The 11838-nt window shown below is 36.2% G+C and overlaps 1 protein-coding gene across 2 annotated transcripts in view; it reads left to right on the forward strand.

Annotated features, from left to right (window-relative positions):
• LOC132196948 (uncharacterized) overlaps nucleotides 1-11657 on the forward strand; it is a 29045-nt gene extending 17388 nt beyond the window's left edge. The window contains exons 1-2 of one of the 2 annotated variants that reach the window (XM_059619917.1): nucleotides 3928-4082; nucleotides 10427-11657. In XM_059619917.1, coding sequence (XP_059475900.1) covers nucleotides 10427-11098 — 672 coding nt within the window. In that variant the 5' untranslated portion in view covers nucleotides 3928-4082 and the 3' untranslated portion in view covers nucleotides 11099-11657. Of the gene's footprint in view, nucleotides 1-3927; nucleotides 4083-10426 lie in introns of those variants that run through there. The other variant, XM_059619916.1, reaches the window with a different exon arrangement.
• Nucleotides 11658-11838: the final 181 nt, after the last annotated feature.

An 11838-nucleotide genomic window follows, 5' to 3' on the forward strand; every position in this document is an offset into this window, starting at 1 on the left:
ACTTTCTTATTGATTCAAAAACTTCCAGATGATAAAAATTCAAATAAAATTAAAAGCTTCAAAATTTTTGATACACAATCTAAAATTATCAATCTGCTTCTGCTATCATTATCGGTTTTTTTTTAAGGAAGTTCACAATTAATTAATTGCGAATCCAAAACTGTGCGGCTTCGCAACTAAGCACGTACGCTGCTCGTTCCGAGTTATGCAAAAACAACGAAATCGCGCTCTTCAATCTCAATAATAGCAACATTCTACACGGCAATTATCCGTGTCTTCCTCCGCCCCGCCGGACTTTAATTACAGTATTTACGCAGGGTAACAGTACTCGGCGTGGCGTCACATGCTCAAATCGCTTAATACAAAAAGAGAGAGACAGTTGAGAGCAAATAATGCTGCGAAATAAAAATATTCGCTTCTTGCTCGTTTTTGACCAAGAGCATTGGAGCCGAACATGCGCGCTTTCAATCAGAATCGGTGCCTTTTTTGCCCGCTCAGAAGCAAATGACTTACTTTTCTGCTTTGTAAACACGCCAAAAATGAGAGGCACTATATTTGCAAGCGAGAGACGAAGCGGGCAAAAAATTGGAGAGAGAGAAATGGACAGAGGCGTGGAAATTGTCATCCGCTTTTTCCGAATTTTGAAGAAAGAAGGGATCCAGCAGTGAAAGGAGAAATGACAGTTTGCTTTGTTTGTTATTCACGGTTAAACGGTTTCAATGCCATGCCCTCACTTGATATGCAGAACAAGCAAACTCTGCTCCTGTACAAAAGGTTAATTGGCACTTGATTGAGGTGGAGAAAAACTATTATGTGGAGCAAAAGTGAAAATGACCCTTTGTTTGAGAATGCAGTTTTTTTGCAATGATAAGCAAATAAAAGAAAAGGACAGGCTAGTGGTCTGACTTTTCAAGTTAAAAAGATGAATAGTAATGGAGTTAAAATCTTTTAATAATTTTTAAAAGAATTTTGAAAGAGCTGAAGTGAATAATTAAATTTATTTATTTGGTATTTTTTTCCTCTTTTCATAATTATGAATTCGCATTGTTTGTATTTTCCTTTGCTGGATAATGCAGAGAGAGCCAAGAGAGACCACGCACGTCACATTCCACTTGGCAGTATGATTAACAGCTCATTAACGTCTAATTATGTAGATACCGAAGCAGCGGGACGTGAATTGTTAGGCCGCTTATCGCACAAATTCGCTCTTTCGCCTACACAAAGACTTTCCTCTCTGTAAAAACAATAAATCACGGGTAAAAATCCTTCCCATTTGTTCTTATCAAGATGTAACGTTTTCTCCGAAACTGTACAGCTTATTATTGAGCAGCGTTGACCACCCACCTGCACATAGACCATAACTCATCCTCGCCTCAATCTTTTTAATGAAGAAATTAACGTGTTTCTTGAGGAAAATTTACAATTGAATGGTTCGAATGGAATTAATTCCGATTATAATTTAATTCCTAAGAAAAGGCCGAGTTTCGCCGTTAGGCGCGAGAAGCAGCTCTTGGGCGCTTCAAAGTCAAGAGTTAAATTAATTCTGGCGAGATAATAATCGTGAGAATAATAACACCATTCGCGGTGGCGAGCCTTTTTCTTTCTTTATTGTGCCGCACAGGAGCAACATTTTTGTCTGAAAACATAGCCCCGCGTATTTGGGTCACTCATTTGAATTTAATTTAATTTTCGTGTGCGTTCCATCGTGGCCGCCCATTGTATTGTGCCCGGGCGTAATTGAAATCCGCTCATGTAATAATAACTGTGATAGGAGAGATTGATGCTGTCTGTCTGCACCGATAGTATACAAGCGGCCTTTCATTGCTCTTCGATCTCGACCCTGCTGTCAATCGTGAATGGCCGTTTTGTAATTCTGCTTTTTACCGCCTACCTAGTAAGCAGAGAGTCGGTCAGGAAAGCCATTTAGAGGTAGAGTGATTGAACTTTGGGTGCAAGAAGGACCCTGCAAAAAAGAGGATCCAAAATGAAGCAGTGAAATGCGCAATACTGGAACAAAATGAATAATTTTAGGCGAATTTGATTCTGCGGGTTTTATTTATTTATATTTTTCATTGGATAAATGATAAATTTTTTCATGTTAAAATTTGTGCGGTATTACAAAATCAATAATCCAAAATTGTCATTAATTTTTTAATTCTAATTAAATAAATTAAATTCAAACAAAAAAACCTGTTTGCCTGAAAAAAAATTGAAAAGCTGTTTGAACTGACGGGGCCGGCGCTGACGTCAATGTAAATTTCGCATTTGTATGGATAAAAATTAATTAACTTAAAAGCTTTTAACTAAGCAATACTTAAGTCTAAACATTCGCATCTCCTGGGTCAAGACCCTATTTAGTCACGAAAGCGTCGGCGGCAAAATTAATTAAGGCGAAACTTTCTTTCGGTAAAAAAACAATCATGTATGTGCGAAAATCGCAATCTCGCGAGTTGATATCTCCACGAAACTGAAACACGCGGTTATTGTGAGCAAAATTGGCCTCGTTTTCAATTTCTCTTCGTCTCTCCACGTACAATGGGAAGAAAAACTAGAAAATCTCGTCTCTCTCTATCACATGTCGGCGATGACTCTCGTTGGCCAACAAAAAATCACCACTTTTCATAGCGTGTTTTGCCCCCATTCATGACAGTTTCGACTTAGAGAAGTGAACTCATTCGCTCACATAATGATATGAGAGATGAGAACCGAGTTAGTGTGTTACACTTTCCGCCGACGTGGAAATGATATATCCTCGAGTTTAAAAGTGGGAAAAATCGTCTGACGAGACGACTTCTGCAGGTTTAAATACATACACGCGTGTAAAGATGCATATCCGCATGAGTAATGTGTCGTATCATAATCCTGCTCTAGAGTCTAATCACAGCTGCGAGAAAACATCTTGCCGCAACATTTAATTGCATGTCTCGCGCGGAAAATCATTATGCACCGTTGTATGAGAGTGGCGAAGCACAGAAATCCACAAAAATTTCTGTCTTCTTAAAAAAAATAAAGAAACGATGTAAATTGAATACAGAATATCTATATATAGATTATTATTATCACTTATCACTTAATATTTTACAGTGAATAATAAAATATGTTTTCATATTTTAGTTAGAAAAGGTGCGATAAGATTAAAAAAGAAAATTACTTTAATTGAATTATTTTCATATATGTTACTTTGAAGACTTTGCATTTTCTTTAACAAATTTATTAAAAATAAAATAGCATTAGAGGATACAATAATTACTTATAGTTTTAAAATTTATACTTTTTAATGTAGTTTATAAAATATATAATATTAAAAAAAATAAAACTTTTAATAATAATGTTTAAAATTTTTATTTTTACAATAATTACAATTACATTTATTTACAATTATTATTATTTCTGTATTTTAATTACTTTTTAATAAATTATTATAAAAATGTTGCAAAAATATACTTTCATTTATTTTTATTTATATATATTTAAACTTCTATAATGTAAATATTTTTATATAGATGTTAGTATTATATGTTGATAAAAGAATTATGATTAAAAAATCATTGGTTCTGGTTTGCTGTTCAATTGGCAATAATTATAATTATCTAATGGGAAGTGATAAAAACATTTTTTTTTTTAATAATCAATAATCACTATCTACAATAAGCTAATTATAATGATTAATTTCGAAAGGTCAATTCTTTTAGTGTCAACCACCAAAGGAAAGCTAATGACAATATTTTATTCTGGAAAGAGAGATAAATCAGTCGAAAAAGTGCGTCATAAGAGAAACCGCGAAGTACTCTCTCGCGCTCATTACACAAAAGGCAAAATACTCATCGGATCGCTCGAGAGCGTTAATAAGGGGATTAAAGTGATGACCACACGCGATAGATGTACAGGCGAATAATAACTCTCGCGACCAGCAGGTTAATGGGTCACTCCAGCTCGTTTTCTTCTCAACTTGGTGTAAAGCGAAACCGAATGGCACTCGCAGTCTCGCGCCGCCACCGCCGTGGTCACCAGCACGTTTTCCTGCGGATTTATAGCATTTCTCTGCGCAACTATTGAGAGAGACTCGCTGTCGTGCTTTACAGGTAGTACATCCTTGTTTTATCGGCCTTTCGTTAGCCACTGGAGGATCAGAGTTCGATGTCATTTTCTCCTTTTGGAGAAATCGCTTGTTAGATATTTCATTAGATTTGGCCCTAATCAAAGTTTTATGGCCTCGTGAAATTAAATTATTTTGAAAGTGTTGCTCACATCTTTCCAAATTTAATTATAATTTATTGCGTTATTGTAGGCCTAGTTTTAATATAGCCATAAATTGAGAAATACATAAACAGTAATGGATGTTTCTCTAAACAATCAATAATTTTTAAGTTGTGGACCAAAGGAACTAGGATTTTTAGTTATATTCTTGCACAAAATGAGAAAAAATGTCTAATTTTTTTTTTCAGGATTTCATTCTTTGCTGATAATTATATCTGATTTTTTTTATATAAACCAACCTTCTACACAAAACTGACATTTAATCTTATTTCGAATTCGGAACTTCATACAAAATTATCTGTTTTTATTTTATTTATTTTTTTCAAAATACTTAACGACTTTACATCTTTCACAAAAGCTAACCAAATCCAAGAAAATTGATCCTATCCGCACAAAGGTATAATTTTCCGTGTTGCTTTTTTTGTGCTGTTTGTTTTCATCCTTTAAAATGCAACAATAGACTTGCGGTTTGCGAAATGGAGATGCTCCTCCATAAATATTTGGCACGCTCCTCTCTCTCTCTCTCTCTCGCTGCGGATGCTGCCCGAATCCGGAATGCGCTGCTCGTTAAACAGAAATAAAATCTTTAAATCTGGCGTGGATGCGCAAGGATGAGCCGCGGCAGTCAATAATTCGGCAACTAAATACTTTTATGGCTATTTTCCTCTCCATCATCGAAAGTGGGCTGCTAATAAATGCTCAAGGACGTCTCTTCTAATAATTGCAGAGAGCATGCAAGGAGCAATAAAATCCTCGTGCGTTTGAGTATAATTTTTGGCCAAATCGCCCCAAAAGAGAGGAAAATTCGATCCAGCCAAGAGCCATAAATAAAAACTCGAGCTGCAATAAAAAAAGTTGGAGTCTTCCTCGAATTTCGTTCAGCGTCTGGTTGTAAAATTGAAGCCGAGCTGAATGAATCTTGAGAGACGAATGTGCGTAATAATAGAACAAAATGAAATTATGTCACTAGTCGCACTAAAAAAAATCCGAAAAAGCGTGAGATCCGGGCTAACCGCGGCACATTCACATGCTAAAAGCACTCTCACGTGACTGCTGAATTTTACGCCGAATTATATCAAACAAAAACCGTTTAGCACCTGCGCTTCAACATTCCTGCTCTAGCCGTCTTTTGTTTCTCTCTCACTGCCCATGATTACATCTGCATGTAATTTTTAATAAGGCGTCAGATAATCGCAAAGCTCTCTAATTAATAGCGAGGCAGGTGCTCACGACTGTCAAAATTCAAATGAAAACTCTCACGAGTGTAAAAATAGGGGTCTTGCTGTAAAATACATACGTTTCTTTCTAGCCTGTGCGCTCATTGTCGCTGTGAAAAGTCACAAAATTTTAATTTCTTAAAGTTTTTCCTCATCTGTGGTTCTTGGCAGGATCGATTTACTTGTAAATAATTTTTTCCTCCTACGGGCGTCACCTGCAAATTAAATTAAATTCGATACAATTATCATTTTTCAATTTCCTGCGGCACCCATGTAATCATTCTCGCGCACAGCCTCAAGTATTCAATGGACACTTACATTTTTTCACCTTTTCCGCGAAGACGATTTGGGCAGCTGTGTAATTTTTGTGGCTGCGTGACCGCAGAATGTTGCTGGGAGGGGTGAATTTTGTTCTAGCCTTTTTTTACTTAAAGTGACTAATATGATTTTTCCTGTCTTTATCTATTTTTTATGGTAATAAAATAAGTATTTGAAGGTATTAGCAATAAAGTGTTAATGTAAAATGTTCAATTTTCATTATTGTCAAGAAATACAAGCGTCTAAATTAGAAATAAATAAATAGACTGAAATAAAATTAAAACGGAAAGTAACATAATTTTTAGTTAATTTACTAGTAATTAATTTCTATTTGTAAAAAGCAGATTAAAATATTAATTTAATAACATAATATTATAATATAATAATAATTTTTATTATTTTAAATATTATTTACTATGTTTTTATTTTCATTTAAGCTTGCATTTGCAACAGACAAAAGACAAAAGATTGTTAGTGCTATTTACTAGAATAATAATATAATCAAATAACCCAGTCTCGCACATTTTATACAGAATTTATTATAACCAAATATCTTAAGCAGATTAATAACATCTACGTTAAATAATTGTATCTTATAAGTTGCTAAAGAACATTTTTTAAATCAAAATATAACATCGGTTGTACCAGTGGGAATATAATCAAATTAAAATGATACTTTGCATTCCTTATATAGATGTTGATAAAATAATATTCAACTAAGCAAGCTCACAGGCTTTAAAAGCAAATTTCATTTTCATACTCACTGAAATCAAAACTTGCTCTTACTTGCTGCCGTAGGCGTCGACAATAGTCGTTGATTTTCAAAGCACAAGACTTCCGTGTATGAAATTAAAATCAATATTTGTGCACAGCCGAAATGCGCGGTGTGTGGGAGCCGTGCGGGTGTAATCGACGGTCCTGTTATATCACACAGCAGCAGATCGAGCCGGACATTGCATGTGTGCAGTGTCATAAGCCAGTGAGCATTCACAGGCCCAGAGCGCCCACGCCGGCCGGCCAATCTAGCGAGTTGCATTATTATTGTGATTTATTTTTCTTCATATTTGCGGTTTGGCACGGCGTCTATTGATTCGCATCTACCGTTTTTCTTTCTCTCTGCGGCTTGTGTATATCTTTTCGTTTTTTTTTTAGTCAGACGCGCGAATTATTGAGAGTTAGTTTTCGATTCGGCCAGCGGCGGCCAGAGAGATCAACGTCCTCGGGATTCTTTCGCACACGCAGATGCTCCGACCTTCCAAGGATGCGGCCTTCTCATCTCGTCGCAGCCAAACACAAATAATCAGCGGCCAACAAAGGCGCGCGCTAGAGAGAGAGAAACTCATTTTCGCCGCGGGCCAGCCTTTAATCAAAACACCTTTCTTTCTTCATCTCCTTTTCCTTCTTGGACTGACGCACCTCGTCACGTACAATGAGAAATGATAATTTGAGAGATGTGGATTGTCTGGTGATTGCCCCGCTTGCCGGCACTCAAGCGGCGCTCGTTATGGAATAATTCCAAAATGGCTCGGACCATTGCAGTCCTATTGAGAAATGCACACACAGAAAAAAACTGTCCGCTCATTTATTATGTGCTGAATCTACACATTTTTTAGTTTTTTGTCCTCATCAGAGAGTAGAAATAATTTATACCAACAGGAAGTTTGTTGCTTTACGAAGTGCCAAAATTATGATTTTTGTTTTAAAATTAAAAAAACAGCAAATTATGAAATCAATATGATTTTATTTTTATAGTAGAAAAATTTAAAATAAAAGTTTATAAAATTAAAAGTTAAATAATGCTCTATTATGTAAAAAAAATTGTATATTCTCCTAATTTATTGTTTTTATTTATTTCATTAATTTAATAAAAAATATTAAAAAAAATTTTGAGTTATTTAAAAGAAACTTGCTTTAACCCCTTATAAAATTTTTTCATCATTCTCATTTCTCATTTTTATAAATAAAATTCAATTCTGTATCTCACAGCAAAATAAATAAATTAAAAATTATTCTCCTTTGGGATTTTGTATTCATCTTTGTTCAATTGTACTTCTCATCAGGAGATTATATTCCCATCCCAATCAAAAGTGCGAAACGGAAGCTGACTTGCAATAACCGACACGCAAAAAGGTTGGACGTTAACGAGAAATTCTGCTGTAAACTTAAAATAAATAAATAAATGAAGTCAATTATGTATTATTATACATCCGTCTCGATTATCAAGACAAAAAACTAAAGCAATAAATATGCGCATACACGATCGTCTCGCTTTGAGATTTCCCCGTTTCTTAACTTTCAAATGTGCCGGGTAAAAAAGACACACAATTACATGCAAGCAAAAAATACTCTCAACAGCTGTCGAATTTATCCACAACCCCGTTCGGGGCGTTGACCATCAGCGAATTATTTGTGCTGTGATTGCGCTCCGAAGAATTATTATTATCGCCAAGTTGTTGACGTCCTGCTGGGTGATGAATAAAAAATCTGATTAAATTCACCAAGGGTCTTTCGGTGCCGAATAATGAGCCTTGTATATTTTAGTTTGAGCAGCTTTGGAAAAAAAGAATCGGCTCGAGCTCGCACACATAATTACATCCCTGGCCGCGGCAAGTAATAAATTGCTTACGCGGAAAATAATTTCGAGCGGCGGCGCCGGTGCACACAAACGTAATGATATGCCCTTTTTAGCAAATGATTCTTAATGACTCACTCTAAGTGATGGTTTAAATCGAAAGTTGTAATTTTTCTGATCTGCAGAACTGGTTTTTATTTGGAACAAAGAATAGAAAAATCATAAATTAATACTAACATGGGAGGTTCAAGGATGCTAATGCGTTTGTGGTTCGTTTCAGTGGAATCGTTCATATTTGATTAGACGTTTTCGCATTAATTGTATAATAGCACCGACCTATAAGATAGGATAATCGGTGATTATGCTATTAACAGATTAAGAAAACGATCTGCGATTTTTTTTAATTAACTTGTTTGTTGAGGTTTGCAGGGATAATCGGCATCATTCACAAATCAGACTGCTTATTTCAGTGCTTTTTTACTGCTGTTCATAAGTTCATCTGAAGCAATTTAATTAAAATATTAATATTTTCATAGTAAATAATCTAAAAATGGAATTACATGGATATTGGCTAAAATTTAGGAAAATTCTATAATTAAAATTTGTAGTGAGAAACGAAGTTATGTATTTTTGCCTGAAGAGACGGGGATAAAAAGAATAGTTATTCAGCTTTGAAAAAAAGGTGGCAAATAGTATCAATAATTTTTGCTTTAATTTCAAATTTTTTCTATAAGCACTTTTGCCAATCTTGTTATATTACATTTAAAACCAGCTCTTTTTATACTTCCTGCATTCCTCGGTCTTAAAATAGAATTAAACTTTTGGCGTCTTTTTTGCTTTGAGAGATGGACGGCGACGCTATATATTTACTCTCCATTATTTCAAACCAGCTGAGGACAGAAGAGTATAAAAAAAAATACAATTTTCTCCTAAGAAAGAGTCACTGTCGAGATGATGGACCTGTTGACTTAATCATTGTGGAAGGAATCTCTTTGCTCTGCGCGAGTTCTGAGAAGCTAAAACCGAAAGGAGATTAGCAAACTGTAATAAGAAACTCGTGCTCTAGGACGCGTAATCGCCTTAAACGTCACAAAAGATCAAAAATTGTTGCTCTGCGACCGCAGAATTGCTATTTAACTTGTTGACACCCCACTTGTTGTGCGAAATGGAATTTTTATATACTCGAGTTTATTTTTCCAACGAGTCATTTTGTATAACAGTGAATCCGCTTCATTGTGTTTGGAGCTGCACACAACACAACAGCGTGCAGTCCCTAAATTGGCCGCTGCTGAGCGAGATGATGGACCAAATATGAACGCGCACACACGCCGAAATTGACAGTCACTTTCTTCCGCTTCACTTTTATCCGCGCGCGGTGCTTTTCAAGTGCCGTTAATTTGCGTCTGGAAAAAGAGATTAATTCGGTTAGGCTGCGGAGACACGCACAACATCTGTGTAATTCTGCGCACCGGTGGATGCACTTGATAGGCTTTTCATAGAACTGATTAAGATGCTCACGGCTCGCGGGCCATTTACCTTGCATATTTGGGCAAATAATAATTTTCGAGAATAAAAACACTAAAAAAATTAAGAAGTTCAGATTTTTGAAACCTCACCTTAAAATATTTATCAGGTACGAAGCCATAACCTGCACTTTATTTCAACTTCAAGCAATATCGACAAGCAAACTTGCGAGCGCCTGGCCATTTATGCAACCGGCAGCACTTGCTTGCTTTCATGCAAGAAATACAGAATTCGATGCAAGCATTCTTTTTTAATATATTCAACATGATTTAAAATTTAGTTAAATTTGTTTCTTTTTATAATTACAAAATAAATAATATATATAAATGGATTGAAATTTTTAATTTATTCATTTTTTAAATGGAGTCGCAAATTTTACCACTTCATTTTTCTTCTTGTAACTATATTATAGAATTGAAGAAACTTTTTCTTATTCTGAAATTCACTAATTTATTCATACTTCATATTAAAGTACTTAATTAATTTATTATTCTATTTCATTCAATTAATAACGATCGATATTATTTTATTTTTCCAGATGACGTCCTTCAGCACCTTTGCGACGTTGCTGTGTCTCTCCCTGTTTGTCCTTCTCGTGTCCAGTGCCCCTCTGAACACGAAAGAAGACACCCCTGATCCGGTGGCCAGCACCAGCAGTCGCTCCAAAGGTTCTTCGAGGAGCGCCAGGTACCTCGGCTCGTCGTGGTTCGACTTTCTGACGCCAGGGGGCTTCCAAGAGCAGATCCTTCCCAGGGCCGCCGAAGAAGACACCTCTTCCAACAACCAGCCCGACTCGCCCATTTACTACATCCGACTGCCGGCCAACCCTTACGTCTACATGCCAGGCATGGGCTACGTGAGCCGCCCTGCCCCCGTGCAGACCCCCGTGGCCAGTCCTCCCCCCGTCATCCCCCCACCCGTCAGGAGGCCCAGTCCCTTCTACCAGCTTCCGCTAGATTTCGTTTCTAATGGCAAGCCTGGCAGCACCGTCCAGATCTGGCCCAGGGACCCCGTCCCCACCACCACCACCACGACTACGACCACCCCTCCTCCTCGTCCCCCTCCCGTCATCAAACCCTTCAACCCCACCAACATCAACCGACTGCCAGGTCCGTTCTTCTTCAACGGCAAGCCCAGCGGCTTCTACATTTTGCAGCAGGACCCTTACAACTCCCTGTACGCGGACGTGTTGCACAATTTCTACCCCTAAGAAAAGCGCAAGAAGGTGGGAAGCACCGCTTCGGACTGAAAGTTTTTAATCCAAGCCACAAGCTGTGATTGCCGCGCTAAGTGTTATTTAAAACAAAAATAAAGCAGTTCACGCAGGGGACGATGACAATGAAGTGTGTCACAAAATGAGACGCGATTCAAAACTATTTAGTAATTTTTCTATAAAAAAAAACTTATTTTTTGCTTCATAAGTTATTTACCCTATTAAAAGCACTAGTTTTTAGCAATTAATTGAAGCCATGTGAGAGCAAGAGTCGATGTGATCCTTTGTAAATTAATGCTTGATTGTAATGCCTGTGCAGCGAGTGAACGCCAAAAATGCTTAAAAATAACCTAATAATTAGCGTAGGTATAGAATATTATTTATAATTAATATGTTCTATATTTAAGACGAGTCGCAATGCAACGTGAGGAGTTACGAGAACTTACTTAAAAATAAATTATTTTGATTTGTTTGACTGTGCTGCATGAAGCGATTGATGAAAGTGTACATGGATTATTTAAGATTGTCAAACTTTTTAATAAAGAAATTGAAAAAAAAACGCAACTGATACATTATTATTATTATTAGAAACACCTTACAAAAGAAATAAAAAAACAACATAAATAAATAGCTCATAGAGTGTTTTGAAGACTGAATAAATGACAAAAAATGTTCAAGTAAAGAATAACAAGAATAAATATTATAAATTAAATATTGTTAATAATTTCCAAAATAAT

The sequence above is a fragment of the Neocloeon triangulifer genome, unplaced genomic scaffold (assembly GCF_031216515.1).
Source record: "Neocloeon triangulifer isolate White Clay Creek 2 clone unplaced genomic scaffold, ASM3121651v1 ptg000012l, whole genome shotgun sequence".
Taxonomy (NCBI): Eukaryota; Metazoa; Arthropoda; class Insecta; order Ephemeroptera; family Baetidae; genus Neocloeon; species Neocloeon triangulifer.